Source organism: Vicia villosa, unplaced genomic scaffold (genome assembly GCF_029867415.1).
Source record: "Vicia villosa cultivar HV-30 ecotype Madison, WI unplaced genomic scaffold, Vvil1.0 ctg.000133F_1_1, whole genome shotgun sequence".
Taxonomy (NCBI): domain Eukaryota; kingdom Viridiplantae; phylum Streptophyta; class Magnoliopsida; order Fabales; family Fabaceae; genus Vicia; species Vicia villosa.
In genome coordinates this window covers 310,080-337,735 of record NW_026705027.1, presented here as the reverse complement: position 1 = coordinate 337,735, position 27,656 = coordinate 310,080, and the positions used below count along the sequence as shown (strand labels likewise).

At 34.6% G+C, this 27,656-nt stretch overlaps 3 protein-coding genes across 3 annotated transcripts; 1 reads left to right on the top strand and 2 right to left on the bottom strand.

Annotated features, from left to right (window-relative positions):
* Window positions 1-520: 520 nt before the first annotated feature.
* Window positions 521-2,805, bottom strand: LOC131624530 (probable WRKY transcription factor 31). Its single transcript, XM_058895485.1, has 5 exons — window positions 2,569-2,805; window positions 2,321-2,425; window positions 1,493-2,062; window positions 1,280-1,393; window positions 521-802 (listed from the first exon to the last, which is right to left on the bottom strand). The coding sequence occupies exons 1-5, from the start codon at window positions 2,803-2,805 to the stop codon at window positions 521-523; spliced, it is 1,308 nt and encodes a 435-aa protein (XP_058751468.1).
* A 16,355-nt stretch (window positions 2,806-19,160) lies between these two features.
* LOC131624528 (probable WRKY transcription factor 31) lies at window positions 19,161-22,393 on the bottom strand. Its single transcript, XM_058895484.1, has 7 exons — window positions 22,184-22,393; window positions 21,940-22,050; window positions 21,561-21,674; window positions 21,138-21,512; window positions 20,926-21,039; window positions 20,330-20,495; window positions 19,161-19,549 (listed from the first exon to the last, which is right to left on the bottom strand). Exons 1-7 carry the CDS (start codon window positions 22,391-22,393, stop codon window positions 19,161-19,163), a joined length of 1,479 nt encoding a protein of 492 aa, XP_058751467.1.
* A 3,303-nt stretch (window positions 22,394-25,696) lies between these two features.
* Window positions 25,697-27,411, top strand: LOC131624503 (uncharacterized). The gene is made up of 3 exons (XM_058895467.1): window positions 25,697-26,123; window positions 26,256-26,393; window positions 27,068-27,411. The coding sequence occupies exons 2-3, from the start codon at window positions 26,327-26,329 to the stop codon at window positions 27,409-27,411; spliced, it is 411 nt and encodes a 136-aa protein (XP_058751450.1). The 5' UTR covers window positions 25,697-26,123; window positions 26,256-26,326.
* Window positions 27,412-27,656: the final 245 nt, after the last annotated feature.

Sequence of the window (27,656 nt, the reverse complement as noted above, 5' to 3'; positions counted from 1 at the left end):
GATTTGTGACTTGGAAACATGAACAAGAACGACTTCAACTTTAAGAGAAATCAATTCCAATTCAAAGAAAAATCAAATTTTAGTTTCTCATGGTGGAAAACAAATTTTGAATTTAGAGAAACCAATTTTTATTAAGGAAATATATATATAATTCACATGTTTTTTAAGAGAAAAGAGAGAAATAATAAACAGGTAAAATTTATGTCACAAATCTGCAGCAAGCTTGCATATAATCAAGGAAAAAATAGAGTACGATGAAAAAAAATATATCTTGTTTTCTAATTGATACCATAAAAATGAGTAGTTAAACTTATTTTATTAAGATTAAATGAATCTAATTGTTCTCTCATTATTCACCGATCTCAATGATTTTTCCTTGTGTTTGTGTTTATTATAACTTGATCTTTAATTTCAAGATTGATTGAAAAATACTCTTTAATCTTAATTAAGGATAAGTTATACATTGAATGTTATTTCGTAGAATAGGATAAATTATTTGTTGAGGCAAAGCAACTTGTAACTATTTTTGAGGTATTTGGAGTTGTAGAGGATTTGGAGTTTGTGTAAAGTCAAGTGTAATAGACCGAAATGGTGCAGAAGTTGAGATAGTTGTGAGACTTGTAGAACCAGGAATAGTTGCATTTGTTGTTTCATCTTTGCTTGAAGTTGATTCTAAAAGAAGCATTCTTGCAGCAGCAGCAGTTGTTTGTGCCATTTCCATGGCTTCTGGTGGTAAAGTATGGTTATGATAGCCTTCATATGTTGTGATTACCACTTTTTTGTCTTTAGCACACATTTGTACCTGTAAATTTTATTTACAATGCATACACATGCTTAAAAGTTTATCCACCAATAAGTTTCTTATACTAACATCTGAACTCACGATCTTACGAGATATGAGTCAACTTTATACGAAAATTTTATTAACTTTCGTTGCTAGTTTATAAAGATTTTAATAATCAACCTAACTAGCTACTACATTCGAGCATGGAAGCAATCCTTGAAAGATGAAACACATATCCAGTTAATATTACTATTAGTCATATTCAACCTAGTGAAATGCATGTCATGTCAATAATTGATGTTATTCATTGTGTATGTAGTCTTAAATTACAGTTAATTGAGCACATATATATGAAGTTAATGACATAATACAAAATTTTAATTAATACTATCTAACAATTTAGGCAACAATTAGAAATTTTAATGTCTATGCGACTGCTATGGAATTGGGGTCCGATGCATTAATTATGTTTGAATCTTAAAGGAGAAAGCCTACCTGTTTTCTAACTGGGCAGCCCTTAACCATGCTGCACCTATAATAAGCACGAGGACTCGGGTCTCCATTCACTATTTTCTGTCCATACTTCCTCCACTTGCATCCATCAGAAACCTAATAAATTACAATAATTTCTTGTTACAAAATTGTATAGATTAAAAAGTATTCCAACTTGCAATTTAAAACTATGTTACACATTTTTGACATATTTACCATGATTCCATCTGATCTAGCTCTAATAGAAACTCTTGCTCTCGTCATGATTGCAGCAACATCAGTTGAATCATCATTAACAAAGTTTGGAGCATAGTTTAGAGGACTCGGGTTTTGAAATCTCTCAGCATGACCAACATGATTATCCTCTCCTTTAGTTCCTTTACCATAGTCATTCTTTTCTTCATCACTAACTTTCCCATTCTTAGTTAGGACTAACTCTTTGGAGGCAACTTCAATGTTGTTTTCAGGCGTGGATCCCAATCCATCATAATTTCTTGTTCTTGAAGAAGAGGGTTCACGATCCACCCCATTATCTACATTAATAGCCAATCCAGACTCCAAAAAATCTCTTGAAACTGATACTCCATCGTTCTCAAATTTCCTTTTATTTCCAAGTTTTCTATCAAACCCTTCTTGTTGTTCAACTTTCTCGACCTTCTTGTCCTGCTTCATTTTCTCAAAACGTATTTGCAAGGTATCATACTGTGTTTGAAGCTGATCAAGCATGAAACTCAATCGACAATTTTCCATTTTCATTCGAGCAAGTTTGCCTCGAAGAACAGCCATCTAAAAATACAGTTCATAGATTTCAAATATCATCACATAAAAAAACACTCAATTGTGTCTCTTAAACCATAATTGCACCCTCAATGTAACCACATCAAAACTACTATTGAAACGTCATCGCTGACATTTTAGGCAATACAATGATTTACAGCATAACCACAGCACAACAAAAATTTAAAATCATGACTCAGAATAAAAGAAAAACATTGTTAAATTCCATTAAATTAAACTATTTATTAATATAATCATAAACTTTACCTCATTCTTAGTGTTTTTGTGATCGAATTTAGATGACATATCATTATCATCTTGATCACTAGCATCATTGGTAGCGAGATGATTTTGATCGAGACCACTGCCAATCTATTAAATAAAAATAATTACAAATTAAGGTGATCTTAAAATAATTGAGATAATAAATCAAAAGCTTCAAAACTTACGAACAATTTATTGCGATAAACAAAAAAACAACAAAAAAAGGATTACTTGAATTATGAATCACTCACGCTTAATTTGAAATCCAACAAAGACGGCATGTCGGTATGATCAATGTCAAGGACAGAGACAGCAGCGGTAGAGGCAGATAGAGAGACATCAACCTTATTGCGATCATTGTCGTTGTAATTCTTAAAGTAATCAACCTCGGTTAATGTTTGAAAATTTTTTTGGGAGGGAGTAAGGTTGACTTGGAAAGGGATGACAGTGTGTGAAAGTGAAGAAGAATCCATTTTCTTGTTTGTCATAGTATTTTCTTGAGAACAATAGGGTTGTTGTTGCTGTACAAAATTTTCAAAGGGAGAGATTGTGGCTAAGGAGATAGGAAGAAGGAGAGGGTGAGAGAGAGAGGGAGGGGTTTCAAAGTATGAAATTCATTCGTGTATAAAACGGGGGAGTTTTACGCTTGAGAGTGAGAAGATTATAAAAAAAATAATGTGTTTGTTTATCTCTCATTTGAATATACAGGAGAAAATATCAGTCAGGAAAAGCATAGTCTTCATTTAGAATAGGAAAGCTCCGGTAAAATATTAGTAACGGTGACTAGTCAAAGATTAGTCAAATGTTGACTCATATAAAATAAAAGAATAATATTTTAATATGGTAATTTAAAATATAAATTAATTAATTCCTTCTATGGACATTTTCTTTGGTCAACTAAAAAGCCAACATTTTTTATTAAATACTTAATATTAAACATTTTTTGTTTATTTAATTTTTTTTATGAAATTTTTTTTTAATAGAAACACAATTCTATTAGGGGAATTTCTCTATACACCCTTTATCCTTTTTAGGGGTCTCTGGAGAAATCTCAGATTTTTCTCCTTGAATTCGGAGATACATATTCGAATGCATCACATTCTAATTTTTTAGGGGCGTTTTCGGAGATGCATCTCCGAAAAACCTTTTTGTTAAGATCAGGGTGTTTCGGAGATGTATCCCGAATACACCCACAGTTTTTAACTTGTGGGGTTTTTTGAAGATTCATACGTGAATTAGGGTTTATACATTAAACCCACGACAACATCCCCTCATTCTCTTTTGTTCTCAAATTCAAACACTAAAACACCTGCATAAAATCAAAGGCGTTTGGATGAAGTTGGAAAGGCGCTAGGTTAAGATTAGCGAGCACAACAATTTGAAAGCTAGTAAAGGGAAGTCAGAATCTTATCTCCTTAGAAACATATTCATACATGGAGAATCGATCACCACTAAACCTGGAGCATATCCTCTCAGTCGCAGACAGGCAACTGGCCGCCCAATTCCTTAAACTACTGGGGGCCCTATCTTCAACCGCCCAGAAGGCTCCGACTAGAGAATCACCATAGCGCGAGGCTATCCCCCGCGGTTCCTCGGCCATCGAATCCAAACCAGGATCAGTCACGGAGTCGAACAACATGGGTTCTTCCTCGGATTCAGACAAAAGAAGTACCTCCTCAGGGGCGGCCATATCACCTGCATGCAGAGGAAAATAAGTGAATTCGACATTATATCAAATCCACCCTTCCATTTCAAGACAAGTGAAAGGGTAGAGCGGGGGACACTAGAGGCCCCCGACCGAACCCTTATCCAGCTCCTCAAGCGATGTTCGAACAAGGATACATTAGACCTAACTCAGGCGTATTGATGAATACGAAGAGCGAGACATAATCTACTAAGGAAAAACATGAATTTCTCGGGGAATAACACGAATAGCCCGGGGAAAACCATAAACCCCTCGAGGATAACTAGCCATTCTAAGTTCCTTTCCACGGAAAAACACATGAATCCTACCAATCTGTCGAGGAAGGGGATTCCTCGCGCGGAATCTCCTACAAATCCCCTAAAACCCATTAAACCTAGTTTTCTTGATCACATCTAAAAAGGATGAAGACGCCGAGGACAGACTCGCCCAAAACACAGAAGCGTCCTAGGATCGAAATCTAACTAAAAGGGAGATTAGAATAGCATACCTGAGGATTGCATGTTAGAAGCGGCGATTGGAGAGAGAACGGAGCAAATTTGAGAGAGTTTGAGGAGCGTAAAACCCTAAATAAGAAGTTTTACTCCTTTTTATAGACTTTGCACGGAAGGTGAAACGCCACGTCGGCTGGCACGCCTCATCCCAATCGCCGCCATCATTATGACCCTAGTCAGTAGGTCATCATTACGCTCTTATTGCGCTGCCACGTCACCAAATGTCTGCCATACGCAACCGTTTGCCTTTCCCCGCGAAAGTTTTCCACTTGGCATGGCATTTTCCGCCCGACTGTCACCGATTAGAGGAATTCCCCGACATACGCCACAGAGGACATTGTCGGGAAAATACAAAGTTACAGCTCCCTGCCCGGAAACTATAACTTGCGGGGCTCCTGTTCTGGACTGGGCTGGCTCCTGGCCATATCATAGCGAAAGGCCCAAACCCGTCTTAGCCCAAGGAAAGGTTTGGCCTCGCTCCTGGTCTCGAGGGGACTCCCCCTTGCCCGTCTGACGGGCGTAAGTGACACTACATCTAACTTAACGAAACTACTAGCCCTCGGTCGGGCAGGATTCGCCCGAGCAAGGTTGCCTGCCTGTCCTCGAGCAGGTGCTCCCTGCGAGCACTAGTACTTACCCTTTTCTCCAAGGACCCTCTTCCTCGTAGGGTTTGTTCACTTTCAACCCCCGAATAAAGCGGAGTCCACGCACTCCCTACAAGACCGCGTCTACCCTTAACCTTCGGAGTGGTTGACCTATGATGAAGACCACGTACTGGTCTGCACTACACATGTAGAATCCTGGCAGTCTCCGAATGGCCTAGGTATCCGATCCAATGGTGAGATCTTGGACTAACGCTGGGGGCTATAAATACCCTCTTTCACTAGAGTGTCCCATAACTTCATTCATTCTCACTCTTATCTTGTACTTGCACTCTGATTGCTCTTTCTTCTCACTTTGGCATCAGAGTACCTTGCAAGTACACCCCTCCAATTTACCAAAATTCAGTCCTATGCAGACCACGAAGGTCCGTCTGATCAGGTACGATCAATTAGTATATTTTTAACAAATTATTTAATAAATCTAAATAATAATTAAAAAATAGTAAATTTTACCAATTCTCCGTAGATATTTCTTTCGAAACATTATAAGTATATCTTTAAGATATTAATTAATTAGTTTTTACAATATTTAAAAATTATTAAATTTTATAATAATTCCATAAACTTTTTCTTCAAAACAGAATTTTTTTTGTTTTAAAAATAGTTAATTCTATAATAATTCCATATACGAGTTTTTCTCATTTTCTCTATTAATCACTATTTCATTAACTCCTTTCATTAGTTAAATGAAATAAATTCTATTTTTTTACTTTCCATGTGTAATAATTAGTATATTTTTATGATATTAATTAATTAATTTTTATAATAATTAAAAAATATTTAAATTTTATTTTGTCTCCTTAAATTTTTCTTATAAAATATAAATTTTTAAGTTTTTTTTTCTCTCTAATTCTCTCCCAACAACCATCACCATACTATTACATTTCTTTGTATAAAATAAAGACTCCATAATTTTTCTATGATTTTTGTATTTAATATAGTTTTATCTCATTTCCTCTACCATCAACTACATGCATTTAATTATTTTTAAAAAAATAACAAAAATATTATTCCACTTTATTAAATTTTATATTAAATTCTTTCCCTAATTTGTTTTACCCTCAATCTCTAAAACATATAATATATCGAATTTTAATATTTTATTCTAATATATGTTATTTTGATTTTCTTAGGAATGTCAAAAACACATAAACTTTAATAACTTGTTAAGCATTTACAACTATAAATATATCATATTTATCAAAATTGAAACATATAATTTAGAGATTCAAAACCTCTTTTTCATCATTAGTTGTGTTTTCTCGCGTGTTCATATTCTAGCATAGTTGTAAACAGGACCGTCTCTCACCAACTTGTGGAATTGAAAACCGTCAATTAAGGGTTTTTTCTCCTCCTCCATCGACTAAGTCCTTTATTCTTCTCTGATCATGTCCCAACCGGTCGTTATTCCTTGATTTTGCCTGAATTCAAATGCCAACAATCTTAATCCACCGAAACCTACAACCAAACAATCGAATCCAAGCAAAAATTCTTTTGCTCAAGCAGTTAATAACATTTGTGATATTCCGGTTAGTCAGCTCCCTCAATCGGTGGTTAGAGCCAATAGAATTTTAATCACAATACATGAAGACGAATATCTTGCAGGACTAGCCTCTTTTGGAAATTTCACGCAAATTTTGGTGGCTTTAGATTTGACTGGAAACCTAAGGAATAAGATCCTTGTTGAAAGAAAGAAACCTAAAGAATTTTGGTTAGATTCCATTCCCTTAAATAGTAAGTTTCATGTTTTTTTATCAGATTTTTCCAAAAACATGAAATTGCAATTAATATCTCTTGATCCTTCGCCGTTTACCCCCACCTTTTCAACAACAGCTGCGTTTTTTTTTTGCTTTTGCTGACATTCTTGGATGTGTCACTATCAACCCTGTTTTTTCCTGAACCATCGGAGAAATCCTTCTCCTCCATACTATCGTCTCCCCTACTTCCCATTTCCGATGAAGCTTCGCTGTCCTCATAACCGTTGGAAAATGATTCCATTCCACCGGAATCACCTCTTGATACGTCACAACCTGTGTTTTCTTCCATGATCATCAGATTGATCCATCCTCTATCCATCATGGCCTTCACCTTACTTCTAATAGGATCCAAAAACTTTGTGAACACCATGCAAGAAAGAACATCCAGTCTTTTCGGAATGCGATCTAGGAAATCGAAGTTGGCTATAGTGCCTATATCAGAAAGTAGCTCTTCGAAATCTTTTATTTCTAACATGGCAAGGAATTCCATATATAGAAACCCAAGCTGCTCTGAAACACTTTACATCCGACGTTTTCCATTGTCTCACCTCCTCAAACCACTTCTTTTTCAATTCTCCCCCATCCTCGATCAAGACCTTTAAATCACCCTCCACTGACTCCCATAGCAAACACAGTTTGGGTCCTAGAGGTGTAGTTTGAACCGAAAAAATGCCCTCCTCGATTAGACTTTGTCCTACCCCAAAAGCTACACCAGGCGCAACTCTAATGCCTACCATGGCCTTCCTGAACTTCCCTTTCTCTTCTTCCGTCGAGTTGAAGTAGAAAGACTTAGCCACTTCCTCCACGCTTTTTTTATTACCATTCGTATTTGTTCTTGTAGCACCCCAAATCTACCTGATAATTATACGGAAAATCAGAGTATAAAATTCAAAACATACAATCATTTGGGATATCATGTATTCGTCATTCAAAACAATTACGACTTAATTTCTTCACATAGATAAATAGCACAGGAATTTAAAACGACAATTAAATCATTACTCAAAAATTACTTTGTTCAAATTAAACAAGTAACTCGCAGCGGAATCAACAAACTTCATGAATATTCAAATAACGTCGTAGCATCTTTGCACGGTAACTTTAAGTCACATAAGTTTACACATCAAAACACATAACCTCATAATCACACAAATGAAATGCGACTCTAACAAATGCACATGCATGTGGTACCCAGGGCTTCAGCCCCCATCTCCAATTCCCAATTAATAGAGGCATCAAAACAGACATAAGGCTTCGTCGCTGTTTGCAAATCGAGGTCGTCGCTAAAACATGCTAATCATGAGACACTGATGAAATGCACCAAATCACAAACATCGCAAAATAACGTCGCGAGGCATACGCCTATATCACAATTGTTACCGATCATTAGGATAACTCAACGTCGCATTATTTTTTGCATTTCGCATCGCAGTAATCACAAAATCATAGCATCGCATCGTCACTGGCCATAGGCCTACAACTTAATATCACACGTTACAACATCACGTCAACAACAATGCATACACAACAAGTCAACAACTATAATCAACAACCATCACAAAATTGTCCGAATAATACAACGGCAAATCACAAAATTCATAAGGTTCATCTCATCACAACATCGCCAAAAAATCACCAAAAATATAGATACCGAATCATTTTCGAACACGACTAATTTATTCTACTCGGTTAAATTAGTTCCGATATACTATTGATTTATGTTCCTTCACTGATACGCTACAGTGTTATTTTTGCTACTTCTACAATTTTGCTCTGCTACTGTCAATTATATTGTCACTGCTAACATTTAAAATTCACTCTGTTAAACCAATTATGCAGGTAACTGTGAACCTACTACTAACACTACTGTCACCGTGTTATTTGTTATGGTTCATTTATCTGCTACAGCGTTGATGATGATGTTAGAACAAGATTTGTTCTGATCAATATTCTTAGTTTTGATGATAACAAGGATATGAATTTTGTGTGAGATAATGTGGTACTCTAATACATTGCAATTTCCCTTTCAAGAAATATATAAAGAGTATGCACAAATCAGCGCTCAGAAGCTTTGACTCAGAAGGTTCAGCATGCAACATCAGAACATGGTCTGGCAAGACATCAGAAGATGGTCGAAGCAGAATCAGAACATGGGTCTATGGAAGCATCAGAAGAACTTGAGATAAGAAGCAAAAGCACTGAAGTTCTCATGGTATCACGCTCAGAAGCACTTCAAGGTCAGAAGACAAGAAGATGCTTTGCACCAAGCTGTTTGACTCTGATGATATTCAAACGTTGTATACACAAACATCAGATCAGAAGAAAGTACAGGTGGCAGGCTACGCTGACTTACAAAAGGAACGTTGGAAGCTATTAAAGGCAACGTCAGTAGACACAGCGTGAACAAGGCTCGAGGTAGTTGACAAAAGCGTGAAACATTAAATGCAATGCTGTACGGAATACGCAAAGCATTAAATGCTCCCAACGGTCATCTTCTCAAGTGCCTATAAATATGAAGTTCTGATGAGAAGCAAGGTTAACATTTTCTGAACGAACTTATTCTGAAAAACTTGCTGAAACGCTGTTCAAATCAAAGCTCAGAAACTTCATCTTCATCAAAGCTCACTACATTGCTGTTGTAATATATTAGTGAGATTAAGCTTAAACGTTAAGAGAAATATCACTGTTGTGATTATAGCTTTTCAGAAGCATTTGTAATACTCTTAGAATTGATTACATTAATTTGTAAGTAACTAGAGTGATCAAGTGTTGATCAGGATACTCTAGGAAGTCTTAGCTTGTGTCTAAGCAGTTGTAATTAGAGTGATCACGTGGTGGTCAGGATACTCTAAGAAAATCTTAGCTTGTGTCTAAGCATTTGTTCCTAGAGTGATCAGGTTGTGATCAGGATACTCTAGAAGACTTAGTCGTGGGCTAAGTGGAAAACCATTGTAATCTGTTGCGATTAGTGGATTAAATCCTCAGGTGAGGTAAATCACTCCGTGGGGGTGGACTGGAGTAGTTTAGTTAACAACGAACCAGGATAAAAATAACTGTGCAAATTGTTTTTATCGTTCAAGTTTTTAGACTACACTTATTCAAACCCCCCTTTCTAAGTGTTTTTCTATCCTTCAGATGAGTCACTACTAATTCAATCCAATGGTTTAACTAAACCTAATTTAAATCTGCAAATAATTTTAAGTAGTGCCTAATGTACCAACCACTAATACTCTGCTTTAATTGATTACTAGGACGTAGCATTATTATGGTGTCTATTTGCTAGTGTTACTAAAATATCTCACTTTGTCTTTCATTAATCCAATAGCCCTTATTAAGTAATACTATCTTTAATTATGGAGTGAGTTATGTAAGGCATACAAACTAACATGATAATAAAATAGTCACAGAATAATACTATTAGGCACCTAAGTAGCACTACCAGCAATTAATTTATTTACTAATAAAATGAGTTAAAAAAATGTGAGTGGTCCCATCTCCATAGCTAGGGCGCCCACCCCAGGGATGTGTGGCCCTCACCCCACTCTTTTCTCAGTTACATGGGGCTCCCACCCCACGGATGTATGGCCCCCGTGTCCCATTTTTTTTTATTTTCTTTCTTTCCTTCTTCCTAATTACACCGTTCATATTTTTCCAGAATTACCAACAACATCGCATCACAGTAATTCAACAACACAACATCACAGAAATTCATCGATCAAATTTATCACGAATAATTCCAATTCATCCAATATCACAAACAACATAATTAATCAATATATTCGTCATAGCAGCATCGACTTATATACCAATTTTTTCAGAAAATTAAGTAATAGAAAACACACAATTACACAACGCAGAGATAAAATTATAACCCCAAAAACCCCACATACGGTCAATCATATCACCGTTCATAGAACAAGAACCCCACCCTTACCTTATATTCGGAGTCCGCTCTACAATTCCGGTCGAATCCCAGTTTTTTCGGAATCGCGTAATCCTTTCGGTTTCTTTACTCTTCTACAATTTTTCTTCCTTTCCGCAATTTCTTCTTCACAGCAATGTCTTTCCGTAGCATCACCAAAACCCTTATTCCTCTACCATCTGCTACTATTCTCTCCTCAAAACGTTATATTATTGAGTTTCCAAAACCTAGGTGTATTGTAACACCCTTCTAAACCCCCACGGAAATTAATAATTAAATCAGAGTAACATGCACAAGGGCGTCACAATTCATAAATAAAATAAACAACATCGGTCATATGTCATGCATTCACTAAGAGACATTTCATTATAACTCATAACTCATAATATATCATGTTGACACCGCGGAATAACATCATCAAATTACATCACATAATCGATTTATTAATCCTCAAATAAATTAAACAAAAATGAGTTATTATCATAAACTCAAAAACAACGTTTCCCCCAGTGTTACACCTATCAGAGCATGACCCGACGCTAAACAACATATTGACTCATGAGCTAATCCTCACCGAGTCGGAGCCGCTATCCTCAATCTGAAAAATATAGTGTAAGGGTGAGTCTCATTCGCAATTAACAAATATTATTGCATTATAAATAACAACACATCAATAGTTATATTATTCACCCAATCCATCTATATTCAGATAATCCATCATCACACAAAACACACAATACCAATCATAATAATGAAATACATTCAGCCACGTTATCAAATCCATGCATATGAATGCAACTGACACTATGCATGTGGTACCAAACATCACCAGTGGAATCATCCACCGACCGATCTATCATCAATTCAGAAACGGTCCTGCCAGCACCAATTCCACACAATGGGAATTCTGCCCCTCGATGAATCCTCTCATCATATAGGATTCAACTCATGTTTATGAATGCATGTAACATATATATAACATACTTTCATCATTACCAATCTATGAGTAGCATCAACTATACTCATTTCATCATCATCATCATCAATAACAAGCATGTTCATATATATATCACATCATTCAATACAATCAATCATCATCACCATCATTACAGAACATACATGTATTACACTAATCATCATCATCAAAAGTAAGAATATACATGTATTCACATCTTCCAAAACAATTCAATCATCATTGTACAATCCTCAACAATCATCACATAATCATGTTTTCAAAACACGTCTTATATTGTCACATCTCATCACATACGTCAACAATATATCATCCATCAAACGAACAAAGTATTTAAATCATACTCATATTATCACATGAAATATCTCATGAGTTCCATTACAAAATCAAACAAGATCATCATACGAATCATGTTTAAAACATAGCATGTATTGTCATATCTCATCATATATATGTACAATACATCATTCATCAAACAATAAATTCATAATTCAAAATTAATTGAAAGCTACACCTCATTTTATCATTTAAACTCATAGGTTATCTCATAAGGTTCATCATACTCGAAACGGCACTAAAAACGGAGTTACGGATCAAAAGTTACGCATCATTGAACTTTCGAAGAAAATCACAAAAACAGAATTTTTACACACAGAACCCATACGAGTATGGCACCTCCCATACGCTCCCATACGCGTATGGCCCAAACCCATACGCGTATCAGCCATCCCATACGCGAATCAACAGAACTAATTTTACACTGAGAATTTCCATACGAGTATGAACACACCCATACGCGTATGGCCTCATCCATACGCTCCCATACGCGTATCACCAAATCTCATACGCATTTCACCAGTTTTCTCCAAAAATATGCAATTTCGCACCAGTACGTTTCCACTCGTTTTCACTCATAACAGGCTACGATTTTAAGTCTAAAACACCATCTTTTTACACATTAACATATGGTATTCATCCAATTTCATCAATCTATTATCCTATGTCAGTTTTACACATTAAAACCTAACTTTCTATCCAATTATTGGAAACCCATAACTCATATTCAGTGTTTCATGGAAGAACACAACAACACAACAATTGATATAATACCCACAACACAAACATCAATTAACATACAATTCTATATAGAATTCACAGAGGTATTCATCAATTATTCAACTTCTATTAAAATTATTCCAAAACCTAACTCTGACATATGATCAAATTGACTCAACAACACAACCAAACATGCATTATCATCCATAATTACAATAAGAGATGGTAATTGGAAGAGTCCCCCCTTACCTTAGCCAAAGATTCTTGATTGGTCTTCTTCCCCTTTGGTTCCTCTTTACGTTCCTCAGCTCTTCTCTTCCACTTCTCATTTTTCACGTTCTGACTCTATTTCCTTATTTTCTTTATTTTATGAAAACATAAAATATTTAGTAATGGGCTTACTCACTTAGCACCCCCATACTACTAATCTCACCATCCGGCCCAATGGCCCTTAATCCATAATTCTCCAATAATTCAACAAAATACTAAATAATTCTAAATAATAATTTAATTTCCGATTAAATTAAAATTAGAAAATATGGGGTGTTACAACTCTCCCCCACTAAAAGAGTTTTCGTCCTCGAAAACATATCCCAAGTAACCAGCTCGTTATATCTCCAAAGGTCAACAACAACAGAACATTGAGGTACAACCAATACAATACGCTCAACAACCGAGTAATACAATCACACAATCTATAGTATGATCACACTGATCAACACTGCAGTAATGCATACCATCTACCAAACATACCAACCTTAGACATACTCTTCCATCTGAGTGATAAATTAATACTTACACTTTTCACTAACTGCTTCCTTCAAGAACTCAATACTCATATCCCTATACCGTTGAATTCCAATTATCTGACTCCCCTTAAGTCAAGCCATCGATTATCCAACACTTTACATTCCGCTTTTTCCGCACTACTCTGACTACTCATCACAATCATCTATACCAAATAGATTTCTGAGTTTTACCCGATTTCGACTCTCTTTACTCATTCGTTTCAAGAATCATTCTTCATCATTCATGGTACTAATCTACCATTTAGCAATCCTTACTTGCATCCAACAAAAACCAATTCCTGATTTACTTCCTCTATTTAAACATCCTAACCATCCGAACCAGTGCACATTCATCAGCCTCAATATACCATCGCTCACAAAATAGCTCAACTAAGTCACGCTCTCTACTAAGAATGAAATCAACTCCGTCCTTCATAGAGTGTAATTCCTCATTATATATGTAATTTACAATATCGCCTCAATAACAACACAAAATTATTACAACATCATATAACATCAACTCTTCGTTTTAATTTCGCCGAATACATACTCATTAACTACGTACAATCGTAATAACATATTCATCATCTCGGCAATTATTCAAAAGAGTTATAATTCTTTGACATAACATCCTTACATCCACGGGATTCAAAATCCAATATACAAATCAATACATATTCTCTATGTAAGCTTCCGACATATTAATTCCTTATTTCCCGCGAGCAGTACTCATAATCCTACTCCACATCACACTTTCGCTGCGCGACTCTGATTACCCGTCTTAAGTCATCGTCCAATATGTTGCACTCTTTCCTATTCACTTCTTCATAAGTCCACACAGCATGGTGAGTGATTATTCTCACGGTTTAATATTCATCACATCTTAAACCATTAAGGTAACAAAACAAGCTTATCTCTTCTATATGATTCCCTCTACTACCAACAAGAGATTTAGGGTGATCAAGTCCTAAATTTGTCAATATTAGTTGAAAATCATATTTAAGCATAAACCGTCGTTACTACATAATAGTGTCCATTTCCGAGTTTGTACCCAAACTCATTATCATCGTCATAGTTCAATAGTCCACTACGGTGTCCTTCTTCTAGAATATTCTTCCGAAGCTCAAAACATCAGTTACACAAATCCAATCACTCAACCTCATTACACCGTTCTCGTCGATTCTAAATTCACCGCCTTTACCTTGGTAATTCAAAGTCAACCTATCGATCAACTCAACGTCATCTTTCTGATCTTTTCTAATCTCATCAAGAATACCACTAGTCGTCTTCTAGCATACCCAATCTAACACTATTAGGAGTGCCTTCACATACCAACTCAAGTCTCAAAATTGTCCAATTAAATCCAACTCATTCATCATTAGCACCGACATATTTAAAGACTTCCTACTCAACACAATAGCACAATATTCATAACTTGCGGTTTTACTCCAAATTCTATTACATCCTTCACGTCCAAATATCATCCCACTCGGAATCCCAACAAAGTCTTCCTCACGTCAACAAATGTTAGAAATTCCCCACGATTCTTCTTTTATACTTATCGTTACTTTGCCATCACAAATACAATTCCAATGGTTCTAAATTTTATCCCATCTTTACTACTAGTTCACTTCTCACTAAAATCCATCGGCCCTCCAACCACTTTTATTACCGAACATCTCATCAATAACATGTCCTACTCAACTTCGTTTCAAACAATCGCGGTAAGAACCATTCCTATTCAACAGTTTCACGCTTCCTTAACCGACTTCACAATATCTTCTCATAGGATCACATCTACTGTATTTATAACTCTACCATAATGAAGAACATAATCTCTCCTCTTCCTAGGTTCAAACGGCACATTAATCCGACACTCGGAACTCAAGATATGAATTTTCCAATCAATGCCCGAAAATGCAACACTGACATCATGCAGCGACACTCTATACGATATATCCAAAACTCCTCAATTGGTAAATTCAATTCTTAAAATTACTCCTCAACAAACCTTTTAATTATTCCATCGATCCATTCCACACTGACACTGACATCCCGTGCAGTACCAATAAGTCTAGTTCTAAGAACAAGAGTAACCGTAACTTCACCTCTTTCCAACGTCATCCTGTCACAATTAAATATGTTACAGCTGCTGCAACCATTTTTATAACAAAGTTCATCTCGTTAGCTTTCCGACGCTTCAAACGGAACTCGAATCGGATGTCCAGAACTCCAGTTATGAATTTTCGAAGTTCCGCAGCTATTCAGCAATTTTCCTGCGTTTTGCTTACGAAATCTCACTCGAAAACTCATTCTCTTCAATTCGATCGCATTCCAAACAGCCCTTTATCATATCTCTTCACTTCCAAACATTATTATAACTTGAGCAACACATCCCATCGCCGAATTGCGATTTCTGAAACGTTACTACAGCAATCCTCTTTGCAAACTTGCAACTGATCCTCTTCCAAGACCCAAGGCTACTCAACTGACAACTTCGCAGCACACCAGCAGAGCTGACACATCGCAAAATTCCAATTTTCCTCTCCTACAAATAATCACCAAATACCTCTAATCATCTTCCTTCAAGATGTTCCAATTCAATTACCAATCAAATCTTAATTCCAAGTCACCTTCGACTCGGGAAACAACAAACTCCGACAACGCTCACACTGTTGCCAACAACCACCTACCGAATCAATCTTCTTACAACTGAAACATAACCGAGAAGCGAAGCTTCTCCCCCACTTGTTTCAATCCAACACCTGCAACAAACAACCAAGTACCGACAGTGATTCACTCACATGTCGCGTACCAAGGGATAAAACACCGACAGTATTCAACTGTCGTGCAACTTAATTGACTCGACAATTGGCCGGACGGACCGACCTGCTCTGATACCACTATTGTAACACCCTTCTAAACCCCCACGGAAATTAATAATTAAATCAGAGTAACATGCACAAGGGCGTCACAATTCATAAATAAAATAAACAACATCGGTCATATGTCATGCATTCACTAAGAGACATTTCATTATAACTCATAACTCATAATATATCATGTTGACACAGCGGAATAACATCATCAAATTACATCACATAATCGATTTATTAATCCTCAAATAAATTAAACAAAAATGAGTTATTATCATAAACTCAAAAACAACGTTTCCCCCAGTGTTACACCTATCAGAGCATGACCCGACGCTAAACAACATATTGACTCATGAGCTAATCCTCACCGAGTCGGAGCCGCTATCCTCAATCTGAAAAATATAGTGTAAGGGTGAGTCTCATTCGCAATTAACAAATATTATTGCATTATAAATAACAACACATCAATAGTTATATTATTCACCCAATCCATCTATATTCAGATAATCCATCATCACACAAAACACACAATACCAATCATAATAATGAAATACATTCAGCCACGTTATCAAATCCATGCATATGAATGCAACTGACACTATGCATGTGGTACCAAACATCACCAGTGGAATCATCCACCGACCGATCTATCATCAATTCAGAAACGGTCCTGCCAGCACCAATTCCACACAATGGGAATTCTGCCCCTCGATGAATCCTCTCATCATATAGGATTCAACTCATGTTTATGAATGCATGTAACATATATATAACATACTTTCATCATTACCAATCTATGAGTAGCATCAACTATACTCATTTCATCATCATCATCATCAATAACAAGCATGTTCATATATATATCACATCATTCAATACAATCAATCATCATCACCATCATTACAGAACATACATGTATTACACTAATCATCATCATCAAAAGTAAGAATATACATGTATTCACATCTTCCAAAACAATTCAATCATCATTGTACAATCCTCAACAATCATCACATAATCATGTTTTCAAAACACGTCTTATATTGTCACATCTCATCACATACGTCAACAATATATCATCCATCAAACGAACAAAGTATTTAAATCATACTCATATTATCACATGAAATATCTCATGAGTTCCATTACAAAATCAAACAAGATCATCATACGAATCATGTTTAAAACATAGCATGTATTGTCATATCTCATCATATATATGTACAATACATCATTCATCAAACAATAAATTCATAATTCAAAATTAATTGAAAGCTACACCTCATTTTATCATTTAAACTCATAGGTTATCTCATAAGGTTCATCATACTCGAAACGGCACTAAAAACGGAGTTACGGATCAAAAGTTACGCATCATTGAACTTTCGAAGAAAATCACAAAAACAGAATTTTTACACACAGAACCCATACGAGTATGGCACCTCCCATACGCTCCCATACGCGTATGGCCCAAACCCATACGCGTATCAGCCATCCCATACGCGAATCAACAGAACTAATTTTACACTGAGAATTTCCATACGAGTATGAACACACCCATACGCGTATGGCCTCATCCATACGCTCCCATACGCGTATCACCAAATCTCATACGCATTTCACCAGTTTTCTCCAAAAATATGCAATTTCGCACCAGTACGTTTCCACTCGTTTTCACTCATAACAGGCTACGATTTTAAGTCTAAAACACCATCTTTTTACACATTAACATATGGTATTCATCCAATTTCATCAATCTATTATCCTATGTCAGTTTTACACATTAAAACCTAACTTTCTATCCAATTATTGGAAACCCATAACTCATATTCAGTGTTTCATGGAAGAACACAACAACACAACAATTGATATAATACCCACAACACAAACATCAATTAACATACAATTCTATATAGAATTCACAGAGGTATTCATCAATTATTCAACTTCTATTAAAATTATTCCAAAACCTAACTCTGACATATGATCAAATTGACTCAACAACACAACCAAACATGCATTATCATCCATAATTACAATAAGAGATGGTAATTGGAAGAGTCCCCCCTTACCTTAGCCAAAGATTCTTGATTGGTCTTCTTCCCCTTTGGTTCCTCTTTACGTTCCTCAGCTCTTCTCTTCCACTTCTCATTTTTCACGTTCTGACTCTATTTCCTTATTTTCTTTATTTTATGAAAACATAAAATATTTAGTAATGGGCTTACTCACTTAGCACCCCCATACTACTAATCTCACCATCCGGCCCAATGGCCCTTAATCCATAATTCTCCAATAATTCAACAAAATACTAAATAATTCTAAATAATAATTTAATTTCCGATTAAATTAAAATTAGAAAATATGGGGTGTTACATGTATTACCTCACAAATTCCAATTTGGGCCACAACCAATCACATGTGCATCACTATACACAGCCCATCCAATTTATTTTATTAAACTCCCTATTTACCTAATACCTCATATTTTCCGGTCTAATTTTAATTACTCGGAAAATTCTTAAAACTTCAAATATTATTCCAATAATATTTCTAATACTGAAAATTTTAAAATTCTCGATTAAATATCGGTCCACTATCCCGGATTAATACAGACTAAATCGTCCCAAAACGCAAAAATTTCACTAAATATTCCAAACGACTAATTAAGCAAATAATCGTCTTTGCGGGCGTTGCAGTTCTCACCGCCTCAGCGAAACTTTTCGTGTAACCAGAAGCTAAACCTTCATATCCACCGGAAGGACCGGCGATCACAACACCGTCATTTCCTTCCATCCCTTTGTTCTTAAAAACTGCTCTTGAACTCCTGTGTCTAGTGACCCCATCAACATGGAGATTAGTGATCTTCCTCTTAAATTTGGAGATGTTAGCAGCAATCTTCCTCTCATCTAACAAGACGTTGTTCAACTTGATCTCCACCATCCTCTCATCCTCAACATTTACGAACCTCGCAAAACCATACTTCAGACCCCTCTCCAATCTTTCTTTGCAAGTTAAATATTAAAATGAGAGAAGTTTATTAACTTGTAATGCTTTATATGATTATTTTCGGCTTGTGAAAACTGAGTTAGTCATATTTTCTTCAACATCTACACAAACCATAAAGCATGTATAATTTGCAAATTTAATAATCCACCGATCTTGAAGCTTCGCTACAGGTTCCTCTAACAGCTTATTCAACATAACCTATGTGCAATAGAATAAATTAATAAATCGAAAAGCCAGAACATTATTGAAGCAAGACAATATATTGATGATTCTTAGTTCGTAAAGAAATTTTACCCAAAAATTAAGTGTTATTTTCATTACCCGAAAATGCAAAAGCCATAAAAATTGATACCAAGTATCTCTGCATGTGTGTTCCTAAATATATAACATATTTTCTTTTTCAAAGATGTTATATTTTTTTGTAAAATAAAATAAATTCTCACAACATATTTTCTAGTGGTTTCTTAAATGGTGACCAAAATAGTAACTTCTATGGGATAGAAACTTGAAATGCATCAATGCTTCTAATACGCTCAGGTCCATTTCAGTCCTTTTCAATCCAATGTTCAATGATCCTTAAACCAATCTTTAAGACTTGTATCTTCTTTTTTAAATCACAAATGAAATCAAATGCTAATGATGTTGGCAAGACTGTTTTTAAACAAAGAGCAATAAGTACTAATTTTGAAGCATTTGGAATTGTATAGGATTTGGAGTTTGCGTAAAGTCAAGTGTTATGGAACGAAACGGTGCAGAAGTTGAGATAGTTGCGAGACTTGTATAATCAGGAATAGTTGCATTTGGTGTTGCATCTTTGTTTAAAGTTGATTCTAAAAGAAGCATTCTTGCAGCTGCTGCAGTTGTTTGTGCTATTTCCATTGCTGCTGGAGGTAAAGTATGGTTATGATAGCCTTCATATGTTGTGACATATGAACTCACGATCTTACGAGATGTGAGTCAATTTTTATATGGAAATATATTAACTTTCGTTGCCGGTTTATAAATATTTTAATCAATCAACCTAACTAGCTACTACATTCGAGCATGGAAGCAATATACTTGAAAGATGAAACACATATCGAGTTAATATTACTATTAGTCATATTGAACCTAGTGAAATGCATGTCATGTCAATAATTGATGTTATTCATTGTGTATGTAGACTTAAATTACAGTTAATTGAGCACATATATGAAGTTAATGAATAAATACAAAATTTTAATAAATATCTAACAATTTAGGCAACAATTAGAAATTTTAATGTCTGTACGACTACTATGCAATTGGGGTTGCGATGCATTAATTATATTTGAAACTTATTCTCAAATACACACACACACGTAATTTGATAAACTTAAAGAAGAAATTCTACCTGTTTTCTAACTGGGCAACCCCTAACCATGTTGCACCTATAATAAGCACGAGGACTCGGGTCTCCTTTCACTATTTTCTGTCTATACTTCCTCCACTTGCATCCATCAGAAACCTAATAAATAACAATAATTTCTCGTTACAAAATTGTATAGATTAAAAGTATTGCAACTTGCAATTTAAAACTATGTTACGCATTTTTGACATATTTACCATGATTCCATCTGATCTAGCTCTAATAGAAACTCTTGCTCTCGTCAAGATTGCAGCAACATCAGTTGAATCATCATTAACAAAGTTTGGAGCATAGTTTAGAGGACTCGGCTTTTGAAATCTCTCAGCATGACCTACAAGATTACCCTCTCTTTTAGTCCCTTTACCATAGTCATTCCTTTCTTCATCACTAACTTTCCCATTCTTAGTTAGGACTAACTCCTTGGATGCAACTTCAATGTTTTTCTCATGTGGGAATCCCAATTGATCAGAACTTCTTGTTCTTGAAGAAGAGAGATCAGGATCCATCTCTGTATCAGCATTATTATCCAAATCATGATCCGAAAAATCTCTTGCAACTTCAATGTTTTTCTCCTGTGGGGATTTCAATCGATCAGAACTTCAATGTCCTCTTAATTTCACTTTCTCAAAACGCATTTGCAAGGTATCATAATCAGTTTGAAGCTGTTTAAGCATAAAACTCAATCGACGATTTTCCATTTTCATTCGAGCAAGTTTTCCTCGAAGAACAGACATCTAGAAAACAGTTCATAGAATTCAAACACCATTGCATGAAAACACTCAATTGTGTCTCTAAATTATGGTCGTAAACCACAATTGCACCCTCAATGTATACGCAAACAGCATCAAAACAACAATTGTATCGAAAACATTTTAAATTTCACAATATAATGATTCACAGGATGACCACAAGAACAATTTAAATTCTTGACCAAAATAAAAGAAAAAACATCAATCAAGTTCATTAAATTAAACTATGCATGAATGTAACCATAAATACCTCATTCTTAGGGTTTTCTTCATCGGATTTAGATGATAGGTCAGCATCTTCTTGTTCACTAGCATCATTGGTAGCAAGAACGTTCAGACCAAGACAGAGATCAGTGCCAGTCTAAAAAAACAATAACAAACACTAAAATTAACGTAAAATAATTGAGATTATAAATCAAAAAGCTTCGAACAATTTAATACATAAACAAAAACCAAGTAATAGACTATTGGGTTATGAATAATGAATGACTCACGCTGAGTTTGAAATTGAAAAAAGATGGCGTGTTGGTATGATCAATGTCAAGGAGAGAGACGACAGAGGCAGATGGAGAGACAACCTTATCATTGTTGAAGCAATTCTTAAAGAAATCGAGTTCAGTTAACGTTTGATTATTTTGTTGTGAGGGAGTAAGGTTAACTAGGAGAGGGTTGGTGACGTTGTTTGAAAGTGTGGAAGAATCCATGTTGTTGTTTGTACAAAGAAGAGAAACGTTTTCAAAATCTTATAAAACGGGGGAGTTTGAGACTTGAGAGTGCGAACATCATAGTTTCATAAATAAATTCATAAATAAATGTGTACTCCTGAAATAAATCAATAAATGTTTCTTGCTTATCTCTGAATTCAATGTACAGAAGAGAATAGTCAGCAAAGTCATAGTATATATATCTAGAACAGGAAAAATATTTCTTTATATGATTAAATTTATTTGATAAAGGATAATCCAGTTATTTTTTGACGTTGATTATAATTTTATCAATGCCATTCAAAAAATTAATTTATTTTAATGTTATAAAATAAAATTAAGAATTATATTTATAATATAAGGTAACTTAAAATACTAATAAATGAATTTATTTTACTGCATTTTCAGATAAGAAGTCAATATACTTTTTATTAAAAATAAGTTATATTTAGTATTTTTTTTTTGTAATTTACATTTTATGAATGATATATATCTATATGGGATTCAGAAAATTATTAACTTGAGATTAGTCAGGCTAAACTAAGATACAAAGGATTTGAACAACAAATATTTGAGATAAATTTAACTTCTTACTATAAAATAATAAATATATTAATTAAAAAATATTTGTAACAACTTTTATTTAAAAATAAAGTGTTGACAAGTACATTTAAACATGTATTAACACTACTAAAAATACTCGATTTACCTGCGGAATTTCCTGCGGAAAGTATTCCGCAGGTATTCCTGCGGAAAGTATTCCGCAGGTATTCCTGCGGATTTTCCTGGAATTTTATTTAATAAAATAATTTTTCATGCGAATACAGAGTTGGCAGAAAATTCCGCAGCAATACCTGCGGATTTTGCTACGGAAACTATATTTCAAACAAAATAACTAACTAAAATATAAAATCCGCAGGTAACTTCGCAGGAAAGTTTCCTGCGGATATATATTTTATAGTAAAACCGTTGTAATACAAAATCCGCAGGTAATTCCGCAGGAAAGTTTCCTGCGGATTTTGCTGCAAATGTAATATATTTAAATGTTTTCTTAAAATAATAGTATTTTTTGTTAAAATTTATAAAAAAATTAATCAGTATTTTTTCTATTTTATTAATTATTTGAGTTTAATAGATATTATATATTTTTCATTATATTTTTTAAATATAATAAACCACACTATTTCTTTTGTAATTTGTAGAGAAAAGAAAAGGGTGTAGATTCATATTGACTGAATTCTATTTTCGTACACGTCGGGAAACGGATTAAAATTGAATTGGAGTTAATGATGAATCTTCATATTTCAGAAAGTATTAATATGACTATTTTAACCCAACAATTTAATTTTTGATTTTAATTCACTTTAGTATTATTAGCATAAATAAGCACATTGAATATTGTTCATTATTAATTAATTGATTTTATAAGTAATAGTATAATTTATAAATAATAATATTATAATAAACAAGTAGACTATATAATAGATGTTTTTTTTTTTAAGACACTATACAATAGATGTTATAAATATAATACTTTATGTAATTTGTAGTATAGTGATTTATTATAAGAATTGTTAATTCATTGACATATAATTAAATTCTATAATTTATTTAAAAAAATGCACTTGATTATTTCTATAACTAAAACATAACAAAAAAACAAAAAAAATGCACTTGATTATTTCTATAACTAGAACATAACCAAAAAACAATGACGTTGGCAGTCTTAGTTTACATTAAAAATAAAACAAAATAATCAACAAAGAAAAAGGAAAGAAGAAAACTAGATAGAGTATCGTAGCTTTCACGTAACGTGAAAATGCCTTCTTCCCATAAGCACTTATGAGAAGTGCTTTTTCATTCTAAAAAAACACTTATTTTCAAAAGTCATTCTCTCTACTCTCCTTCATCATGAAACAATGCTAACAAATAATCAACCAATTGATCCACTCTTAAAGAAGGAGAAGGAATTACCAGGCGAAAAATATTATGACGAGGTGACGGATTCCGGCAGGGGACGTTTCCGGCGGCACGTTCGATTTGTGGAGGCGGAGAAATCGAGATTGAGAGGTGCAACAGAGCTTTGAGGTAACCGTGGAGGTGCGCGGTGGAGTTCCAAGGTTGTTCTCGCGTTTTTGTCAACAAATCCAGTGAGGCAAGTATTCACGCGTTTTTAAATTCCTTTCTTCTCTTCTGTTCAATTCTTGGTTGCTTAATCGTAGTTGTGTTATCATTGATGATTGTTGCTCAGTTCTTGCTATCGAAAGCTTTCAAAGTGAAGAGTTTTTCATCTTACACACAAGGTGTTTGATGAAAAGTCTCAACCAAGCTCTTAGTCTTAGCATGTATTAGTATAAAATAAATTGCTTGGTTTACTTAATTGGTTTGTTTATTTGGTTGTTTGTTTTGAATGACATCAATTTGTTCTCAGTAGCTGTTATGAAAATCTTAGGATCAAATTTGTTTTCATGTTTCAATTATTCTGATTGTTTGTGTATAAACAGCTTTTAACAAGAGTGGTGTGTGTGTGTGTCTGTCTTTTTTCTTTATCTATCTGTTATAGGCTTGTAGAAACTGGTTCTTCTTGCTTTATAAAATACATGTGATTTACTTCAGTATTTGACATGATTCTATGATTCGCGATGGACAATACTATTGTATTCTCATGTATATGCAAACTGATATACTTTATGCATACTATGTAGGACTGTGCTGTGAAGTTATTGTATTTGTGTGGCACTTTCTAATGGCATTGGTATCTAAAAGAAGTTCGGCTCTAAATCCAAATGCTCCTCTCTTCATACCTGCCGCATTTCGTCAAGTGGAGGATTTTTCATCTCAATGGTGGGAACTTGTGAAATCTTCAACATGGTTTCATGACTATTGGGTGAGCCAGAACGAAGAGGAAGATTTTGAAGCAAGTGATGCTAATGATACTACAAAGGAGCCCCCAATTGACTATTGGGTGAAGAGCATGGTTGTCAAGATCTCGATCTAGATCTTAAAATCTTAAGATTTTACGATCTCACTTACCCTCAACGATCCCGATCTTAAGTAGAATCGCATGTTGTAGTCAAATTGTAAAAAAATGTCCCTAATGTCTAGTAATTGGCCAAATGTGTCCCTAATGTCTAACAAATTGTCCATGTGGTAATAATAACATATAAAAACTCAACATACATGTCTAAAGAATTTGAAAAGAAGTCATTTTATCACTAATACACTTGTCTAGTAACATATATCATGCAATTTTATGTTTTACGATCTTGTTACTCTCTCCCGATCTTACAAATATAATTAGGCAGGATCTTCCGATCTTAGCTACAATTTTATATTCTACGATCTTGCTATTCTCTCCCGATCTTATGTAAGATCTCGATCTTGACAACCTTGGTGAAGAGAAATATCGCAGCTAGCAGCAGTTGACATTTTTGTCAGTACTGTTGATCCGTTAAAGGAGCCCCCAATTGTGACAGCCAATACTGTACTATCAATTCTTTCTGTTGACTACCCAGTGGATAAGGTCTCTTGTTATGTCTCTGATGATGGTGCTGCTATGTTGACATTTGAGGCTCTTGCCGAGACATCAGAATTTGCTAGGAAATGGGTTCCTTTTAGTAAGAAATATGCAATTGAACCGCGAGCACCTGAGTGGTGCTTTTCAAAGAAAATTGACTATTTGAAAGATAAGGTCCAACCATCGTTTGTCAAAGATCGTAGAGCAATGAAGGTAAAACTGATTGAATTGCAAATCAATTATATTTATTCTTCTGTCTTGGCATGCATTTGTGTGTGATACCATAATCCATGCTTCTTAGAACTTACCAGCATCTTTTAATGGTCATTTCTCTTTGCTTCACAGAGAGAATATGAAGAATTCAAAATTCGTATCAATGGACTTGTTGCAAAAGCAACAAAAGTTCCTGAAGAAGGATGGGTGATGCAAGATGGTACACCTTGGCCTGGAAACAACACCTGATACCATCCAGGAATGATCCAGGTAATTTTAATTACCTCCTGATTAGTTACGCATTTCGTTCATTTTAACTACCTTATTAGTTGTAGTTCACAATGTGAGTAAACAACGCTAGTAAGAGTGAGTCACATTCTAAGCTATAATACTCTATACCACACTGGATTATACATCTATTTCAATTTTTTCTGTTAAATACCAACAACATAACCGAATAGTCCCCAATAGTTTGATTGAGAGCATATTTTCAGTGTTGAAACCTTTTCTGGTTATTCATTCCATTGAATCTTCGTTGAAGCCAAAGTATATTTTGATCATACCATTTTCTTGTTTACTTCTTGAATCTTTTCAACCTTCTACACTTTTCTTTCCATTAAACGAAACTGTTTCTCATTTAGATGGAAAAAGAATGTTACAGTAGTAGCTGGTATAGTGGTTTCTGTTGTTGTTCTTGATTTCTTGAATTGAACCATATTCTGTGTGTTACAAAATTAATATTAGAGAAAACTCATTGCTTTTATTAAATGTATGTGTGTATTTACTTTTCTGAATATCATTATTATTATGACTGTTAAAATACTGTCTAACACTCTTATTATTATATGATGATATTGAAGTGTTTATGACTCAATGCATCATTTATTTGGTGATTTCATTCTATGTTGGTCTAGAAAAAAAATTAAACCCTGGTTTTTATGTAGGACAAATTTTGAGTAGTTATGTGAAAAAAAGTGATTTTGAACAAGAAAATGCTGGAGAATCAAGTGGTATTGTTGATGATGAAGTAATAGAGAACAAAGATAACAATGAACCACCAATGGTTCAGGTTCCGCTGCAACCACTTCCCATTGATTTAATAGGAAATACAATGAAGGTTGGAATGAAGTCAAGGAAAAATGAAAAATTAGCGTTAACATGGCAAGTGATGGAATACAACTTAGAGTTATTTGTTAATATGGCAATGTTTCAAACAGATAGGGAGAGAAATCATGAGATTGAAATGATGAATAAAAGTGCTGAGGCGTCCTCTGATTTAACTTTGTAGCAGATTTTATAGTAACTTGTTCTATAAATTTGCATTATAATTCAAAATATTTTAAATTATAATTTTATTTTTATATTGGTTACATAGTTACATTATAAAAATATTTAAGATTTTTATAATGTTTCAAAAGTTTATAAATTTTTTTTAATTTGAGATAGAAATTACCTGCGGATTTACCTGCGGAAGTTTCCTGCGGATTTACCTGCTGAAACTTTCCTGCGGATTTACCTGCGGAATTACCTGCG